This window comes from Populus alba, chromosome 1, assembly GCF_005239225.2.
Source record: "Populus alba chromosome 1, ASM523922v2, whole genome shotgun sequence".
Taxonomy (NCBI): Eukaryota; Viridiplantae; Streptophyta; class Magnoliopsida; order Malpighiales; family Salicaceae; genus Populus; species Populus alba.
This window is the reverse complement of record NC_133284.1, coordinates 13470346-13491120: the sequence shown is the minus strand read 5'-3', so window position 1 is coordinate 13491120 and position 20775 is coordinate 13470346. Positions and strand designations below refer to the sequence as shown.

The following is a 20775-nucleotide window of genomic DNA, read 5'->3' as shown; positions in this document are numbered from 1 at the left end:
AGACAACAACTTTTTAAAAATATTGAGACGGAAACATGTTGAATGGACTTGAATTAACTTGTCAAATATACAACCCTAATCATTAGACTATAATAATCCCAACATAAAGTAAATCAAAATAAATTATGACACTTAATTTTTAATCAACCTAATGTTAAGGAATGAAATTAAAACAAAAAACATAAAAATGACCATAGTCAATCTAGATTAACATACTATCCCAACAACATGGGTCACATAAGATCAGGATAACACCATAAAAATAAAATAAAAATAAATTATAAAACTCAATTTCTAATCAATTAAATGTTAAATGATAAAATTAAAAAAATAATCAATTAAAAAAAGAACACAAAAAACAACTCAAATCAACTATAGTTAATTCACTAAACTCATAAGAAAAAAGATGGTTCTAGGATGGTGATGCAATGGTCCATGGTCGCTAAGATTGGTGATTTTTTATTTTAGTTTTTTTAGCAACATTTGTAAAGGCAAAATGGATATTAAATCAATTATAGTGGTAAACTTAGAATATTTTAGAACTTTTTTTATTGATTGAGTTCATGAGTTTTTGACTCAGTATGTAAGGTATTATCAACCATATTAACAACAACAACAACATAGAAAGTTAATAAAGGGTGAAAAAAAGGTTATTTTTTTAACCAAGCGATTGGATTTGGGAGCACATGCAGAAAAAAAAAATTCAACAAGAAAGATCTAAGTTGATGCTGTGAGAAAATGGGTCATTTCAAGTCCTTGAAAGAATTAGGCTCCGTTTGTTTGCAGGAAAGTGGTTTTCTTTTGGAAAGTGAATTCCGAGAAAGTATTTTCTGATGTTTGACAGTGTTATGGAAAATGAACTGGAAAACACTTTCCAGTGTTTGGTTATGTTATGGAAAATGAACTGGAAAATAATTTATTTATGAATTTTTTTTTCAAGTTTATCTAATATATATAAAATATTTAATCACTTACAATAAAAAAATGAAATCTAAAAAGTATTTATAATGATGAATTTTATTATATCCTATATTCATACATAGCTTATTAAAATAATAAGGACAAATCTTACAAATTAAAAAGTTGAATGAGAATGAAATTGAAAAAAAAATATATAATTTCATAAATTATCTCAAATAAAATAAATAATAATCAAAATAATAGAGATCAAATCTAAATTTTTTTTAAAAAAAAATGAAAGATGAAGAAATTAAAATAATAATAATCAACATTTTATAAATTATTTTAAATAAAATAAGTAACAATCAAAAGAATGAGGACCAAATTTGATAGATAAAATTTTTTAATAAAAATATGATAAGAAAAAAGCAAATAGCAATTATAAAAATAAGGACCAAAGTTAATATAAAAATAAAATTTTAAGAGATGAAATTGAAAAATAAATATTCAAAATAAAATATATATACCAATCAAAAGTTTGAGGATTAAATTTAATATAATAAGCAAATAATGACATTTCTAAATTTTTCACAACTTCCGGAAAGTGTTTTCCCCCTAAATTTTTCAGGAAAACACTTTCCTGAAAACCAAGCCAAATTTTCCTTTTACTGGAAAGTGTTTTCCATTGACCAACTTTCCTACTGACAAACAAACACAAGAAAGTTTGGAAAGTGATTTCCTGGAAACCACTTTCCGGAAAACAAACACAGCTAAAGGGAAAACACTTTCCTGAAAACCAAGTCAAATTTTTATTTGACTGAAATTGACTGGAAAGTGTTTTCCGTTGACCGGAAAGTATTTTCCGTTGACGAGAAAGTGTTTTCCGTTGACCAGAAAGTGTTTTCGTTGACCAGAAAGTGTTTTTCGTTGACCAACTTTCCTAATGACAAACAAACACAGGAAAGTTTGGAAAATGATTTCCCGAAAACTACTTTCTGGGAAACAAACATGGCCTTAATGATAATACCAATAAAGTGGATCTATAAGATAAATATGGTGTTAGTGTTACTTTCAATGTTTATGATCTCTCTTTGTTTGATGTCGATGATGAATCCTTTTAAAAAAAGAGTGGATAATACGACCAAGACTACACCAAAAGATCTATTGCAAGTTCTGATCAGGTTAATTATAAGATTAAAGGCAAAATGAGCTCGAATATGCATTCAATAAGCTTATTTAGAATACTTGAGTCAAGGTGGATTTCAAAGAGACAATATTAACAGGTGAAGATCAAATCTTAGTCAATTTAATTTATACATAACAAAGGCCTAATTCATCACTTCATATGCTTATTTAAATTTAGAATCATGGGCTTTTATTGGGGGAGGCTTGTGACATTATTAAAGAAATTTAATTGAAGTAATTTTCTTGTTTGATTGGAGTACCAAGTGGTGATAACATGTCTAATTAGCTATGAATTCTTTTCAAGAAAAGATTTTATTCTACATCTAATTTTCCAAGTCCATCATGGCGGCAATTGGGGTTTTAATTTAGAGTTATTATTTTTATTTTATTTTAATATTTTGGGTTTTATTTAAGGAATTTTGAGCATTATTTTATTACGGGTTGATAATAGTCCATTACGTTGACTATTGGTTTTTAAGTATAAATGACATTATAAAAACATTTGTTATTTTAAGTTATCAAATACACTCTTACCATAATTTTATGTGTGTTCTGAGAGATTTCTCTTACTTTGATTATCAAAGAACTTATCTTGATTTATTAAATAATTAATCAATCTTCGTGATGTCTTTTATACTTCTTATTCACAATTCTCTATGATTGTTGAATGGGGATTTGCTTAACTATAGTTTTAGTGTCTTGATACAAGTTGTTGTTATATCAAATTCAATTCCAAATCTAATCTTAGTTTTCTTAAAAAATGTCTTACTTTGTTATCACTTTTTAGATCTTTATATTTACATGTTCACATCAGGTTTATAAGTTTTAGACCTTCTAAAACTATGATCTATCATTTTAACTTGGAATTAAAAGATGTGTTAGCAAGTTGATTATTACATGGAAATTGTTGTTCACTGATGATTAATCATGTAATCAATACGCTTAAACACTTTCTAAAAGCTCTTGTTTAGATAAAACATATAAGAGTACTGTAAACAGGGTATCAATTCAAGCCCTCTCTTGCATTGAACCCTCTCTGTAGTCATTGAGCATAGTATTGGCCATTGATATGAAGTTTGCAAATACAGTATAGTCAACGTACGTAGAAAGCTTCTCGGCTGGTTCTCTCTTTACTTTTCTTTTTTCTTTTGTTTTTTTCCCCTTGCCATTTTCTTTTTAGCCTTCGTTGAGGTTTCCAAGTCTTTGCTGCTGAAAATTCAAAGTCTTTGTTCTGCTCTTTTCCTAAGGCCTGAGAGAGACATTCATACAAAAGTAGGGTGGTGGGAAGTTTCCAAGTCTTGTGCACAAGTCTTTATTCTCCAATTTCGTAGACTCAAAGACTCTTGCAAGTTGAGACGAGGTTTTCAGTTCTGGCTGGTTCTTAGAAGCGAGAAGACTTTGATGGATGGCTGCTACCTTTAGCCCAGTATATATCCGCTGATTCATTACACAGATGTTCAGGCCACCCTTACCATATTCAAACTCCAAGAAATATAGGATCGTGGCCAGTAAACATTCAACAATTTCTTTTAATCGGTGATTTTGTTGGAAATTTAAGCAGTATTTCTTAATGGGTTAAAAATTTTAAAACTTTCCGGCGGAATTATTAGTGATGGAAATTTTGTCGCCAATTCCGCCGGCTTTGCCATCAACAATATTTAGTTTTCTCTGACGAAATAGGCGATGGAACATGTCATTGGGAATTTATTTATTGTTTTGGTGTCGATATTTCATTGGAATTACTAATTACCGATGGAAATGATAATGGATAGTAAATCTCCGGCAAAACTTTTTTCTCTTTGTGATATTATTTATTGCAAATAATAATACATGACCTCGTTTATGATTCATTCGCACCAATAACAAGAGAATGTGCTTTATTTTTCTCTTTGTGATATTATTTATTGCAAGTTGATCCCTACTTGCATTATCAAAGCTCCCATTTGCAGAATATTTTGTTTCTTTTTTGCCAACTTGTGACTAGAATTCACAAAGAGAGGGTTTCCCATCACATGGAACCTTCACTAAATATGGCGTTCTTTGTACGACTTAACTGTGCTTGGATAAAGAAAGACCAAGAGTTGACTTAACTGTGTTAGATGCTAAAACAGGACAACAAGCTGATTCTTGCTAAAATCACCAAGAGAGAGGCGGGGGGGAGGAGCAAAGTTAAATTAACATGACAGATCCCATACCAGATAGGGTCAAGAGGCTATGGGATCATTGGAATATCAGATCTGCTATTCTTGCTAGCCTCTCTTTGCAGGTCTTTCTCATACTGTTTGCCTCCCAGAGGAAACGCACTGCCCACAAATTAGCTATTTTCTCGATCTGGTCGGGTTACTTACTGGCAGATACGGTGGCAAACTTTGCCATAGGACACATCTCCACCAGCCAAGGAACCAGCGACCCTAAGCATAGAGACAACAATGATCTCTTGGCGTTTTGGGCTCCATTTCTTTTGGTGCACCTTGGTGGCCCAGACACCATCACTGCTTTTGCTCTTGAGGATAACGAGCTCTGGCTCAGGCACATGCTTACATTCGCCACGCAGGGCTTCGCTACCCTTTATGTCTTCTTCCTGACACTTACCAGTAATAAGGTATGGATCCCGACAGTCCTCCTTTTTTTAGCTGGTGTCATCAAATACTTCGAGCGGACATATTCTTTATACCGTGCGAGCATGGATCAGTTTCGTGACTCTATGCTCGAAGATCCAGACCCAGGACCCAACTACGCCAAGCTCATGGAGGAATATGATTCGAAGATTGAGGCCAAAATCCCGACAGAAATAATTATAATTGAGGAGCCTGATAAGCAAATGCAGGCTACAGCTCGCGATACACAAATTAAGAAACTGAAAGATGACCTTGAGGTCGTGCAGAGAGCTTATTACTACTTCAACATTTTCAAAGGACTGATTGTTGATCTCATCTTCAGCTTCAAGGATCGGAATGAAAGCCGCAAGTTCTTCCACAGCATAGATGCAGAAGATGCTTTGAGAGTACTAGAGGTAGAGCTCAATTTCATCTATGAAGTTCTCTTTACAAAGGCTGTTGTCGTGCACTCCGTAATTGGATATGTTTTCCGCCTTTTGTCCTTCATTTTGGTTGTGGTTGCCCTTGCATTATTTCGTTTCATTGTCAAGAAGGACACATTTCACCCGCTTGATGTTAAATTTACGTACGTGTTGTTGTGGGGTTCCGTTTCGCTTGATACAATAGCCTTCGTCAGGGCCATTTTCTCTGACTGGACAGTGGCTGATCTCAATAAACTTGGGAAAGATCCCGATTCTTGTTGGAAATCTTGTGTGGCCTTTTTCTCTGCATGGAAAGTGCCCCTTTTCAATGTCAAACGTGCCATCTTTAAGCTCATTGGTTTTCCTAGCTGGTCTGAGTCTGTCAAAGGCTATAATTTGGTAAGATACTGTGTCAACAGACCTAAAAGCCGGATAGGCATTTTCATGGACAAAGCTCTTGATTTTGTGGGTCTCAAGGATTTCGTTGATGGGATATTTCGAGTGTCCAACAAGCGATTCACTTATGAACTTTGGGAGGTTATATTTGATGAGCTGCAAAAGAAGTCCGATTCTGCAGATGATCCAGAAGATGCCAAGACAATATGTTCAGCAAGGGGTAATTTGGCTCTCCAGGACAATGATTGGGACAAAAATCTCAAGGAGAAATTAATGCCTTACGTTGTCAATGTTACTTATGACGAGAGTCTTCTTCTGTGGCACATCGCAACTGAGCTCCTGTACAACAAGGACGGCAATGCTGATCAGAGATCCGATGATAAAAGTTTCTGCAAGCTCCTTTTAGAATGCATGTGCAACTCCTACGATGTTGCAGATCAGAAATACGATGAAAAAGAACTCAGTATGCTCCTTTCAGATTATATGATGTATCTTCTCCTTATGCAGCCAGCCATGATGGCAGCTGTGGCTGGTATTGGTAAAATAAGATTTCGAGATACCTGTGCTGAAGCTGAAAGGTTCTTTAAGAGAAGGGATCTAGGATCCAATAAAGAATGGGGAGCGTGTGACAGCATTCTTGGTGTGAATACAGAGGTAAAGCCTGTCGACGTGAAAGGAGATAGAAGCAAGTCTGTGTTGTTTGATGCATGCAGGCTGGCCAAGCTTCTACAGCGGGAGGAGAAGAGATGGGAGCTACTGAGCAAGGTGTGGGTGGAATTATTGTCATACGCTGCAGGTCACTGCAGAGCAACTGCCCATGCCCAGCAAGTAAGTAAAGGTGGAGAGCTCATCACTTTTGTTTGGCTACTGATGGCTCATTTTGGCCTCGCGGACCAGTTCCAGATCAACAAGGGCCACGCAAGAGCAAAATTGATTGTTGGCAAGTAAATGTTGATAAATTGTTGTAGCTAATAATTTCTCGGGGCTTGTCAGATTAGATAACTGTGTTCTGTCTCTCTTTCGACACTCCTTTTTACTTTGCATTTAGCAAGGTCTGAAGCTAGAAATCGACCTGATCCATCCATGTTGACTTGAGGTAGCATGTATTGATCCAAATCTAAAAATGAATAATCCAGTCCACCTTCACTACTGTCAGCTAATTTGTATTTAACAATGGCTTTTCAAGATTTTGCAAGGCACATGGTTGTCTAGCTGCGACCCTGCTTCCTTGTTCTTCAACTTAATTTTTATATCAGTTTGTGCCTTGTGCAATAAGCGTTCTGGGAAATCATAATCTCCCTTTCTGCTAAAGAACCAAGGCTGATTGTTTTAGGTATATCGAGTAATTGTTCTGGTCCAACTGTCACAGCTTGCTCTAATCAATTGGATATTGTACTTCAATAACAAATTGTTCTCTAGTTCTTGTCAGTAGAGAAGCTAACAGAGTAGCTGATTGGGTTGCCAGACAAAGTTAAAATCAAATTTATTAATGGCCCGCGATACACCGCGCCAAGATGTATCTATACTCCATTATGTTGTAACATTCGGAGAATGTTTTTGTATTTTGCTAGCGGTTATTTTTAAAATATTTTTTATTTAAAAAATATATTAAAATAATATTTATTTTATTTTTTAAAATTTATTTTTGATATATTACATTAAAACGATCTAAAATTATAAAGAAAAATAATTTAAAACAAAGAAAAAAATAAAAGTAAAAATATATTTTAAAAAATACTTTTAAAACACAAAAACAAATAAAATCTTATTATATTAATGGTATGCCGCTACATTCCAAGCCAACCTAGTTTTTCTTTAATGATGTTAAGGTGATGTAAGTATTTCTTAAAAAAATAATAATTAAACTTGGGTTATTGACATGGTTGGGTTTAATAAGTTAAGTCAATTTAATAATACAAATAAAAAATATAATGAAAATAAATAAAATGCATGAAATTTGGCAATGATAAGACTTTTTTGCTAAAACAAGGTAATCCCAATAAAAATAAATTGAATAAAACTATAATGTTTAACCACTAAGCAACTCAATATTAAAGGGCGAAATGATCATGATTATTTTTAAAATTAGTGAAAAATACAAAAAAAACAATAACAGAGCCCAATCTAAAATCAATTAAATATTGAATGATAAAACCAAAAAAATAAAGCTAGACCGGGAGAATCTTCTAAACCTAGATTAATTCTTCAAACCTCCAATCCATTGAATCCTAGACCTGAAATTAACCAAAACGTTTAATTCCAAAACAATTTAATACTAAAGGATGAAGCCGGAAAAAAATATCAAATTTAAAAACTTGTCAAGGTTAAGAAAGAAATAGCAATCAAAATAATGAGGATTAAATCTAACAAAAAAAATCATAGGAGGATGAAATCACAAAAACAAAATCAATTTTAAAAATTATCTCGAACAAAATAACTAGCAAAAAAAAAAGACAAAATTTAACACATGAAAAAAAAAGGAAAATGAAATTAAAAAAATTAATTTGATAAATCATTTCATACAAAAAAAAAAATGAATGGAATCTAAAAGAGAAAACAATTGAAGGGAAGCCATGAAATTTTGAAGTGTAAGAGCATCTCCAATGCAAAAAGCCAAATTGAGAAGCCAAATTGATAAAATGGCTTTTTGAATAGTATAAATATAGCTTTTTTTATTATGTGCATTCTAATGGTAAAAAGCTATTTAGAAAAGCCATTTATATTTTAATATATTTCATGTTAAATTTATTTTTATATAATCATGTAACTAATTTAGATATTTTATATATAATATAATTATGATGTTATTAATTATATAATTAATATGAGTAATTTATAAAAATAATATAAAATTTAATGAAATAATATGAAAGTTAAAAGATATAATTTAAAATTAAACTTAAAATTTATTTATATGAATATTTTTAATTTTCAGTTTTATATGTTACTGTTAAAAATTTAATTTTTTAAAAGTAAATTCAAATTCAAACTTTGAAAAAACCATCAATATTTTAAATTTTGATTTTCAATTTTTTTTTAAAAAATTATGCTTTGAAAAAAATAACCACCACCATTTTAAATTTTAAAATTTTAAATTTTAAATTTTTAAAAAATGACCGCCAACATTCTAAGATTTCAAAAATTTTAAAAATAATCCATCTATAAATATTCTCATATACCTTAACATTTTTTCTCATCATTCCATTGTTTTCTCTCCAATCAAAAATATATTTCATTAAAATTCATCATGAATCATTCTAATTTTAATTTTTATGATGCTTTTGATTTTGATGATGACACTCCTGTATTCGCTTTTCAAGTTGCTGCTGTTGTGGTTGCTGAAAAAGAATCGAATAATCAAGGGTGGAGAACAGGATATCATGGCTTTATTCTTGGCCACAATATTGTCAATCGTAATAGAAAGGAAGGTGAGTTGAGGTTATATAATGATTATTTTGCTGAAAATCCTAAATTCACTGAAACTCAATTTCGAAGAAGATTTAGGATGAGTCGTCGTCTTTTTTCTGGATCGTAAATGCAGTGGAAGCTCATAATCCATATTTCAAACAAAGGACAGATGCTCTCGGTGTTCTTGGTTTATCTTGTCTTCAAAAGGTAACTACAGCTCACAGAATACTTGCATATGGTATTCATGTAGATCTTACTGATGAATATCTTTAATTGGAGAAAGCACTGTGATAGAAAGTTTTAGAGCTTTCGTCAAAGCAATCGTAGAAGTTTTTGGTGATTGGTATCTAATGGCACCAAACGAGGCCGATGTTTGTCGATTATTATCAATTGGAGAGCAGCGTGGATTTCCAGGGATGTTAGGGAGCATTGATTGTATGCATTGGAAATGGGAGAAATGTTCAATTGCATGGCATGGGATGTATACTGGTCATTGTCGTAAACCAACTATAATTCTAGAGGCGGTGGCTTCACAAGATCTTTGGATATGGCATGCTTTTTTTTGGAATGCCTATATCATTAAATAATATTAATGTTCTTGATCGGTCACCTATCTTCGCTGCACTTGTTGAAGGTCGTACTGCTCCTGTCAATTATACAATTAATGGGCATGAATATACAATGGGATACTATTTAGCAGATGAGATTTATCCTAATTGGTCAACTTTTGTTAAGACAATCTCAAGGCCATTAGGAGCAAAGAGAAAATATTTTGCAAGTAAGCAAGAGTCTGCAAGAAAGGATGTAGAGCGGGCATTTGGAGTGCTCCAATCTCGTTTTGCAATTGTACGTGGACTGTTCGATACTGGGATGAAGAAACACTTGTAAATATTATGAATGCTTGCATAATAATGCATAATATGATTATTGAAGATGAAGGAGCAATGAACCTTGGATTTAACCATGAACGTGAAGTCAATTCCTTTATATCAGTGTCACATGGTGAAATACCAGAACTACATGATTTTCTTCAAACTCATAATCGAATCAGGGATAGAGCAACTAACTCTCAACTACAAGAAGATTTGGTTGAACATTTATGGGAACAATATGGTAACGAGTAGAATCATTAGCTTTGAACTTCTTATGTTATCATAATTTTCAAGTTTTTTATGTTTTTTTTTTCATTATGGTTGTTATCTTTTAAGTTAATTAATCCTACTTATTGTTGTTTTTCATTATGGTTTTATTGTTGTTTTTCATTATGGTTGTTATCTTTTATGTTAATTAATCTTACTTATTATTGTTAAGTGCTAGAAGAACTTTAAAAAAGTATTATGAATTGATATCACTTTTATAACAATATATTTAAAATAACCAATAAATTTCTAAATATTTAATTAAAAATACATTACATTAAACAATAAATAAATCTAGTTAATTAAAAATACATTACATTAAACAATAAATAAATCTAGTTAATTAATAATTAAAACCTCTCTTTTGCATAATTTCTAACTTTCTATTTTGAAAATACGCTGTAGAAATTAGATCCAAATTAGAAATATTCATTTTCATAATTTGTTCTTCTTTCTCAATCCTGTTCAATTCTTGTTTCTCTTGACTTTATTGAATCATCATAGCTTGTTGCTCTAACATGATTTTTCTGTTTTGTTTCTTTTGATCCTCAATTTCAACTAGAGTATTCTTGAATTGTTGTAAAATATTTGTTACAGTTGTCTCCCCAACTTTATTTATTCCTTGTTTACGTTTAATTCGTTACTTTGCAGTCTTCTGACCAATTGGTCTATCTTGATAAATCAACGGTTCACTGTCTTCTCCTAAATTAACAGAATCAGGGGTAGATGGAGCTGATGAAGTCGAACTTGCATTGACATGACTTTTTTGTTTCTTGTTTGACCTTTGATGTTGACTTGCACACTCAAATTGCTATTGGGGTTCTTTTCTTAGGATAACCCAACAATATTCTAGTTGAAATCGTTTGCCAACACAAGAAGCATACATTTGTCAAGCATCATTAATCCGGTAAGTAAAAAATTAGAGAAATTAAATCATGTTAAAATATATGTTAAACAATTTAACATGAAAAAGAATATTAAAATTACCCTTGATTCTTCGGTGATTCCACTTTGCTGACGATTTTCAATTTGAGTAACAAATCCAACAAATTTACCGACTTCTCTATTTATTTCTTGCCATCTATTTGAGATGCTTATTTGAGAACGATTATTCAAGTTTCCTCCATTCTCTACAAAGTAAGCATGTACTCGAGCCCAGAATTTTTTTATTTGTTGTTCAACTCCTGTAATTGGATCTTTGCTTGTATTTAGCCATGCAGAGACAAGTAAACAATCTTCCTTTGGTGAGAAGTTTTTACTTCTTTGTGACTTTTTTGTTGTATAGATATTTAAATTCAAATATGTTAAGTCATCAATGAATTGATTAGAATCACTTGGTTAAGAGAAAATATCTTCTGACTCACTCATAAGAAAGTTGGTGGAAGAGCTTGGAAAATTTGAATCCATCTACATTAAAAAAAACCTCAAGTTAAAACCTTATAGGAGAGTGTAAAAGAAGCGCACATTCAATGTCTAGCAATTTTGTAGTTTACATACATGTGAATTAATAACAAGCATTGCATTCTACTTGTTCTAACATTACAATTTGACTATTTTTTGGAACTAAGAGAGGATTGATATACTGGTTTAATTGTATTTTCAACAAGACAAAATATAATTAACCTCAAATTAAAACAGACAATCAAAACTAAATTTTAAATATGTCACTCTATATTTTTATCAATATTAGCTACCATTATTACTTCCTCTTAATTTTGTCAAAGATAACAACATAAATAAAAAAAAAATTGTTTTCCTTAACCCATATCAAAAACATAAAATTACAAAGAAATAAAAATAATCACAAATATCAAATTAACAACAGAAAATCTACAAAATCAAAAGATATTAAAGAGAAAATATAAAAAGCTTTTAAATAAACATACCTTTTAATTTTAGCTAATTAACACAACTGATGCTATTAATTAACCAGAGAATAATTGATTCTTGTTTTTCTAAATTTGAGAGAAGAGTGAGGCACAATACAAGATTTAAAACAAAAACAAGTTTCTTTCCTTGCTTTTAAAGAAATAAAAAATATTGTTGACCAACGGCTATAAAAATAGCCGTTGGCAATGTTAATTTCTTTTTGGCTATTTCTACAGAAACCTGTATAAATAGCTCTTCTCAATTTAAACAGTCATTTTGGCTTCTCTGTTGCCTGCTGCGTTGGAATAATAAATTAAAAAAACAAAAGCTAAAAGAACATCTTTTTAACTTTGCCTCCTCACTTGCCTCTCCGGTTGGAGATGCTTTAAGAAGCAAAATTTGATATGAAGAGAGAAGGAGAAAAAATGGCCACCAACCCAAAACCCGAGACCTATGTTGACAATTGTTTTTTTACTAATTTGATATTTGTTAAATTATGAAGCAGCTCTAAGTGAAATTTAATATTATAAAAAAAAACATAATAAAAAGATGAAAACGCCTTTTCACACCAAAAAAAAATTTTATTCAAAGGAAAAATATTTTTTATTGTGCTAAAACCATGAAAAAAAAAAAGCCTCTCTTGACAAGTTCAATATTTTTTTAACTTTTAAAGGCATTCACATCATTTTAGTGTCCAAAAAATATTGAAAAGACAAAAAATTTTATGGACAAAAGTTATTTCACTTAGAAAAAAAATATATTTCCAATCGATTTGCTAATGATCAATTGATTCTTTGAAAAGCATTGTTTTACCCCATCAACCAGGCCATAATATTTTATAAAAAAAGGCAAAAACATAAATATATTATTTTAATCTATAATATTTTGTGTCTAGACACTGCAATATATTCATGAGGTCTTAGTATTTTTTAGCAAATAGTTTGTTCATTCAAGTTTTTTTATACTTATAAATTTTTAGTTACTCATATTAGTAAATTGCTTCTTAATTAATGTATATGAGATAGAAACGGGACTGTCAAAATAAATAATAACATATTTTAAATAACATTTCATTAGATATCAATCAATTTAGCATTTACTTTTGAACAAAATTCTAGCCTTTTTATAATGCTAGCAGTTATTTTGTTAATTATTCTATTTGAACTGCTATGTATAATTATTATTTTTATGTTTGTGATCGTGAATATTCTACAAAAATAAAGTTCAAATTATTATATTCATCACAATTTGTTTTTTTTACTTTCTTTTATTTTTTGTTCAATGAAATATGCTTCTTATATTTTATTTTATTTTTTAAGAAAAAAGAGATATTACATGAATCATTAAAGAATATTTTTTAAAAAATAATATATATTTCCTCTATAATTTTTTTTCTTGAACATGTCTTTTTTAAAAAATATTTTTTTAATTAGAGGCAAATATGTTAATAAAAAAAATAATAAATTATAATATGGTTCTTTTTCCAATAAAGTTAAAATTATTATATTTTCTTACAAGAATCAATTCTATTGCATAATTAAATAAAAAAAATTATAAGCTCGTTGAATAATATGATCAAATATCTTAATGTTTTGGCTCAATTTATAATTAAAGTCATAAACTTTTTTAACATTTATTACCATAAATAATTTTTTTTATTGAATCGTATATATATATATATATATTTGTTTTTATCATATTTAAAAATTCTTCTTAAGAATCTACACGCGGCGGAGTGTGAGCAGATGATTAGTAGTTTACAAAAAATAAAAGGAAAAGGTTATTTTCGTAATTCTGAAGACTAAGTACAAACCCAGAAATAAAAAATTCATTTTTTCCCGAAACAGAGTAGCAAATCCCCTAACTAAAAGTTTGAAAGCCAAATCATGGGTCTCCTCTCGTGGTTCAAAAGAAGCTCCACACCCGAATCAAAATCCGCTTCCAGCTCCACGAAACCCGAAACCTCCCCGCCCTCCGAAATCCCCGGTATGAACGGCGCCGTAGAGGTACCCCGACCACCCCCCAAGAACGTCACCGTTTTCGAGTTCGGGTCTGTATCTGCTACTGCGGATAAGGTTACTCTTGCCGGGTTCTGCCCCGTATCCGACGACCTCGAGCCTTGCCGCTGGGAAATCATGCCGGCGAGTGAATCCGACGCTCCTCAGTTTCGCGTTGTATTTTAACTGGGCATTTCAGACTGGACTAGTGAAAAGGGACCCTCACAGTTTTTTTTTCGAGTTTGAAACCTGTGTTTTAAGAGAATGAGTATAATCTTACCCAGTAGTAATTATGTTGTTCTCTGTCCGTCGGATATCGGATATCTATGATACTTTTCAGTGATGGGTTTTGGTTATTTTTGGCGGTTTAGTAGAGTTTATTTATTTTTGGTTATTTGTGCTTGCTACTTTTTTTGGTTTAGCATTAAGTGAGGAACTGTTCTTTCTTTTTTGTAGCTTAGGTTGCTATTTTGGATGAAGAAATGATTTATAGTAGTTATAGTCTTCGTGGCTTAACTTGTTAGCTGAATTAGGATTTCTTAATTATGGAGTCACTGCAAGATAGATGGATTATAGGTATTTTTTTTAGTTACCATCTTATTAGATGGTTAGATTCTGAAGCTTGTAGGCATACTGCTTAATGAACCCTTTTGAATTTAGAACCTTTTACAATGTAGTTGACTGATAAATATCACCACCATGATTTGAATTTGTTGCAAGGCATTTTTGACTCGATGTGACTGCCTTCAAGTTAGTTCTCACCTGGTGGTGAGGTGGTAAAGTAGGCTTAATTTGTTTCATCATCTCATCATCTGAATGGTGATTGCCCTTGGAGTTGGAATAGTAGTGGTGTGGATAAATCTTCTACTGTTAAGGCTATCCTTAACTTGAGCTGACAAGCATGTCTTGTAACTTTTTTCTCATGACAATTAAGTGATTTATGAAGCGTTTGGTTAACTGGCTGCTATTATTTTGATGTTGGTTGGTGGTTGTTTATAGAGCTAAGCGTAAGTATTGAGATGATAAAGACCTGATTTAGTTGTTTTTTTTTGTGAGTATGCTGGAGGGTTATCAAGGATTTCATAGAGATTTAGGCCAGGGTTTTGTTACAAAGTTAAGGTAGTATCACTCGGAATCGAGCGCGTAGCAGCTTGGTTTGATTCGATTGAATTTATTGCTAGGTCTGTTTTGAATCTGTAATGTATCTATGCATGTTTCCAAAGAGATTTGTTGGAAATAGTAGCTGAAGAAAGATGAGCAGGGCCTTGGGCAATTGCACATAGAGAGGAAAACAATTTATACATGCCCTAGCAAATATCAATTCAGGTCGCAGCAGCTTTTCCCCCTTTCAAAGTTGAAGCCCTCTAGTTCTCTGATCCTGTTACCTTTTGCTTGCCAGCGGAAGGATAATAAAAGAAACTACATTGAGAACAACTTCAACTTTTGAATTTGAGTTATAATTTAAAAGTTATATTTCTCAAATAATTTATGATGAAAACGAGTCAGGTTAGAAGTATATTTGACAAAAAAAACTGATTCAAAGCAACTTTTTTTATGAATTAAAGTAATATAAGGTAGAAGTTATAAACATTTTAACCTTTTGATTTCATTTTGTAACCATTTTTTTATAAAATTAAAAGTTATTTCTAATCCATATATCTGTTTTTTTTAATAAAAAACAAAACTTAAATCTGTTTGCACTTTGACAGAAGGTTTTATTATTGTTTACAGTGCTTCTTTGACTATGTTGTGGACAGTTTGTGAAAGAAAAGAAAATTGAAAGGGGTGTTAGCAAGTTGATTATTTCATGGAAATTGTTGTTCACTGATGATTAATTATGAAATCAATAAACGAATAGAAAACTATGATCTATTATTTTTAACTTGGAATTAACACTTTCCAAAAGCTCTTGTTTAGATAAAACATGCAAGCTACTGTAAACAGGGTATCAATTCAAGCCCTCTCTTGTATTGAACCCTCTCTAGTGTCATTGAGCATGATATCGGCCATTGATATGAAGTTTGCAAATACAATAGAGTCAACGTAGAAAGTTACAGAGGGGTATCTCTTAAATATAGATGAAATGAAACCATTGCAGTATATTGAGTTGATTAACGCATCCCCGAAGTTACTCTCAACTGTCAAATATCTTAATCAGTTCACAACGGATACAGGACTAAATGATATTTGTGGTGTAGTTCTCCATTTTCGTAGACTCAAAGACTCTTGCAAGTTGAGATGTGGTTTTCAGTTCTGGTTGGTTCTTTAGCCCAGTATACACCCGCTGATTCATTCCACAGATGTTCAGGCCACCCTTGCCATATTCCATCTTGAAGAAATACAGGATTATGCCCAGTAAACATTCTCCTATGCTCACCTCTACAAGCACACGGTACCATCTGTCATGGCTTCACACTGCAATATTCTTAGTCATTTCCACCATCTTTTACACCACCATGGTTTCTTGCTCGAGAATTGACATCCCTTACAACAAGCACTGTGCCTGGATTGCCCAGAATCAACCAACTCCTAATGATGTTCCTCAATTCACCACCATCCCTTTTGCTCCAAACCAAGATGGGTACTTCCTTGGTGGGGAAGAAATATTGGATCATCCAAGCTCATCTCAGTACTTTAATCCTCAGTAAAAAATTAATATACTGTGATAACACAGTAAAGACACTCATCATGTACAATATATATCATTCAATTTGAACAACACCATGTTTGCTGAACAGTAAGCACACATATATGAAGGTGAGGCTCGCTGTAACAAGAAAGAAAAGCGTCCTGCAAAGCACTAAAATCAACATTTTTTTATGCTTGTGAATCAAGTGGCTGCATCTCAGAGCATACTGTAATCATCATCATCGTTCAAGCCTATGTAACACATTATGGCAATGACAAATACAAAAAATGATGAAAGCTCCATTGCTAGCGCTCCCCATCCAATAACACCGGCATGCTTTAAAATAACTGGTATTGCAATGCTTCCAATTGCTGAAGCTCCGGTCAGGGACTTCGTTGCATTGACCCAACTGTTTCATGAATAATCAGAAAGCACAGTATAGCTAACTGCTTTAGCGCTCTATTTTAAACTGATAAAAAGTCAAATGTTGACCTGGAATCATTTAAACATCAGAGCCTTACCCATTATCAGATTCTGTGAGAAGTGAGGAACGATTAGAACCCGCAAAGAACAGCAAAGGCATTGGAAGAAGCACGTACATTATTACTGCAAGAGAAAAGGAGTTGTCATCAGCATTGCTAATTTCAATCCCGTATATCTCAATGACTAATGAAGGCCATCCTCTGTTTCTCAAGCATCAAATTTAACTGCATGGAAACTATTCAGGATAAATGCAAAGGCCCCCCTCTACAGGAAATGAAAAGAACTAACATCGAATTATCCAATCAAAGCAACACAACCAAAATACTCTTACATGCTCAATGTTCAGAGTCACATTAGAACTACAATATCTGTGAGCTCAAACTAATTAATGGACACCCTCTGTGATCTTTAAAAGAAAGAGATATGCCTTATCTATCCATGGATAGGAATACCAAGCATGACTTTTCTAAGACCGGTCTATGAGCCTAAACAAGCAATTCAATTTAAAGCAAGGTAAAAATTATGCAAAAAATGCATTAAAGTGCATGCATGTTCTTGTTCATGTCCATATAATTTAAGGAGGCAAAAATTAATGCCATGCAAGGTACAAGCAAATAGCAGACATCGCTTTCATTTACAAGAAGGCAACAGTGAAATGTAGACAGAATCATAAGAAACTCAACTTTAGTTCTGGAACAGATGTTGAGAACTAATATAAGAGCACACAAAAAAGCATCCAGTATGACAGGTTAGTTGGAGCAATATACACTTACACTAGTTGTGCCAGGTAGGGTTATGTCTACAGGAATGCAGCAGGTGATGATTCTACTGGTCAGAATTGCTAAAGTGTCAGCACGCCAATGTCCCAATTGTGAAGAGTTGTGAGTACTTGAAAAGGGGTTCGATGCGCTAGCGTTTTGTAATAAAGATAGGCACCATAGGGACAAGTTTAGTTAGTTTGTTAACACAATTACACATTCAAAAGAAAAACCTCATGACGATAGAGTGGATGCTTAAGCAAATTCGGATTTAGAGAACTAGTCCATCCTGAATCATAACTTCAGCTGACACAAATTCTTGCATAACCTGCACGTCACTTTCTTTTACTTACTTTATACTGAAAATTGCGATTTCATTTTTATCCTGCTTTTCCTATTTGATTAATCACACTGAAAGAGCATGCAACTGATCTCCTTTCATATGAGCAGTTGCGAATACTTTAGAACCAGGGAAAGAAACTCTAGAACATTTTCAAGGATTCTGCACATGAAATACAGTATCCATATGAGGGTGTGAGAATAAATTAAAGGATTCCTGTAACTGTGAACCTTACATTTTCAGGAACATGGTAAGTTTCTCACTTTCAACAGCTAGATTATGCAGTCATGACACAACAAGTCAGATAAAATTCAAAACTTTCGAGTTAGAAAATATGAACAACAACAATAATAATCATCATCTTAGGCAAAAACTCGCGATCACTTAGTCTTACCAGATAGCATCGGCCACCAGTTATTGTACAAGGCACATGCCTGCAACACAAAACACAGGAAAGAAGAAAATTATGATTAACTTTGCCATAAAATAATAGTTAAACTAAAAAGATTGAAGGTAATTAGAAAAGAAAAGAGTACAAACCAAGATTTGCAACACAATTCCTCCAGAAACCAAAATGGCCAAGAAACCAAGCTTGCCAATACGTAAACAGGCCCACATGTCACCCAGTAAGTCCGGCATCATCACCTCACCTAATCATCCATGGAAACAAACCTGTTGAAATTTCATTCATGCAAAAGTAGGAATAACTTATCAATAATTCAAGCTTCTTCAATCGTAAACTAATCCCAAAATTGTATTTTAAACTGAGTTTAAAAAATTACTACAATTTATCACAAACAGAAACAAAAGTGACAGGAAAGGAGAGAAAGCAGTGAATTATGAATTATACAAAGAAAGTAGATTGAAAATTAGAAAGGGAGACTGAATTAAAATTAAGGAGAGATTTACGTACTGTTGCTGGGGGCTCTAAAATTATACTCCGACAAAGACAAACTAAGTGGTTACCAGTTACATCTTGCAAGCAATCTAAACGACACACCTTTGGCGTCCTTTTTCTTGGGGGTGTATGTATGGAAAATTGGGTGTACGATTTTATGATATATTACAATTACATCACATCTCAATTACAACTACAAGTTAAATGCCTTTTTTTTTTTATTTTCATACTCAATTCTTTTTCAATTGCATCCTAGTTACAAATTAAACTTATAATAGAAAGTAACAATACCAAACTATAAAAACCCCACGGGACCAAACTGAAATTCACATGAAAAGTTCTTTTCAATCCACATATTTCCTATTTCTTTCTTTACCATACTTATAATTTTTGAAATTTTAATTTTGATTTAAATGTTCATTTTATTTATTTTTCAGTCTCTATGCTTGAGGAAAAAAAGAGGAAGTCATAGAAAAATGAAGAGGGAGAGATAAAGTGATTAGTTGACACAAAAATATCTTATTCTAGTGTTTTAAGAAGTTTCATTCCATGAAAGAAATTTTATTTGAGTGTTTTTTAACATCTAACTTGTTGGAAAAACTAGATCGGGGCTTGATAATTGTTTTGGATTTGGATTGATTTATCATTTAAAATTGATTTAATGTTGATTCAAGATGGGCAAAAAAAAGTTTAAAGGGGTGTTTTTTATGTTTTTTTTACAAAAAAAAGAGTTGAAAATTAAAAAAATTTAATTCTAAAAGTCAAAAACTTGACTTTTCAATCACTAGAAGTTGTTGTTGTTGAACCAATTGTTGATGTGTGATATGTTATATTTTAAATTAAAATTAGATTGACACATGTTATCCATCTAGTTTTTTCTTAAAGAAAATAGAATGTTGGTCTTGTAAGTCTAGCCTTGCAGATCTACATGTGTTCGACTCTATTTTTTTTAGGATAGGGCCTGCTCCTTCCAAACCTAGATGCTCAAGTTGTTTTAATAAGGGCTTGTTTTTTTTTAAAAAAAAAAATTATTAAAAATTGATTGAAATAAAATAACTATAGTAATTTTTAGGGTATTGTTACATTAAATATTAGTTTTCAATTTGTTTCCAAATAAGATTATATAGATTACACCATGCCATTGTAACATATCTCAAATTTCACCATAGGCAATGAGCTTTTTTAATTTTGATCATCAAACTTTTTTTTGCAAGTGATTCATTTCATGTCTAAATTAAAAACCAATTAATTCAAATTTATTAAGAAAGGGCAATATTGAAAGAAAAGGAATCAAAGTGAGAAAATATATGGTAATTTCAAAAAAATTACCCAAAGTTCGCTTAGTCCTCCTTTTCAAATGATAAAATTTTAGTCCCTTTTGTTTTATAAAATTCAATTTTGGTTTGAAAATTTATTTTTTTATTTTTAAGTTCATGGTTTGAGAAATGAGAGGGAGTCATTAGATTTCAATAACAGAGAAAGAAAGTTTTAGTTCTGGCTGTGAAAAATATCGACCTTGATGTAAAAATTGGTTGAAAATTATATTTTTTGGGTAAAAAACACATTGCTTGATTTTATTTATCACCTCTTCAATGGTCAAAAACCGAAAAGGCAAATGACACAATATTTGCCTTTATTTGTTTTTGAAAAATAATTAAGACTGATGACATGTTGTCTGGCCCATTTCCAAATAAAAAAATAAAAGAGGTCACATGAGCGAGCCTAACTTGTCAGACCCGATAGAGCCTAACCTT

At 31.9% G+C, this 20775-nt stretch overlaps 3 protein-coding genes and 1 pseudogene across 6 annotated transcripts; 3 read left to right on the top strand and 1 right to left on the bottom strand.

Moving 5' to 3' along the window:
* The first annotated feature begins 4022 nt into the window (after positions 1-4022).
* On the top strand, positions 4023-6655 carry LOC118039308 (uncharacterized). The gene has a single exon (XM_035046001.2). It carries the CDS (start codon positions 4265-4267, stop codon positions 6446-6448), a length of 2184 nt encoding a protein of 727 aa, XP_034901892.1. The 5' UTR covers positions 4023-4264; the 3' UTR covers positions 6449-6655.
* A 795-nt stretch (positions 6656-7450) lies between these two features.
* LOC140956113 (uncharacterized) lies at positions 7451-10032 on the top strand (annotated as a pseudogene).
* A 3712-nt stretch (positions 10033-13744) lies between these two features.
* Positions 13745-14269, top strand: LOC118039307 (uncharacterized). The gene has a single exon (XM_035046000.2). The coding sequence runs from the start codon at positions 13803-13805 to the stop codon at positions 14097-14099; it is 297 nt and encodes a 98-aa protein (XP_034901891.1). The 5' UTR covers positions 13745-13802; the 3' UTR covers positions 14100-14269.
* A 2333-nt stretch (positions 14270-16602) lies between these two features.
* On the bottom strand, positions 16603-19192 carry LOC118039306 (vacuolar protein sorting-associated protein 55 homolog). 4 transcript variants are annotated; one of them, XM_035045999.2, is made up of 5 exons: positions 19037-19192; positions 18664-18773; positions 18518-18557; positions 17064-17148; positions 16603-16951 (listed from the first exon to the last, which is right to left on the bottom strand). In XM_035045999.2, exons 2-5 carry the CDS (start codon positions 18763-18765, stop codon positions 16759-16761), a joined length of 420 nt encoding a protein of 139 aa, XP_034901890.1. In that variant the 5' UTR covers positions 18766-18773; positions 19037-19192; the 3' UTR covers positions 16603-16758. The 4 variants fall into 4 exon arrangements, with proteins under 4 accessions (XP_034901890.1, XP_034901889.1, XP_073262069.1 ...); XM_035045998.2 differs by having other exon boundaries at positions 18664-18795; positions 19037-19191; XM_073405968.1 differs by lacking the exon at positions 19037-19192 and adding an exon at positions 18906-19002 and having other exon boundaries at positions 18664-18795.
* Positions 19193-20775: the final 1583 nt, after the last annotated feature.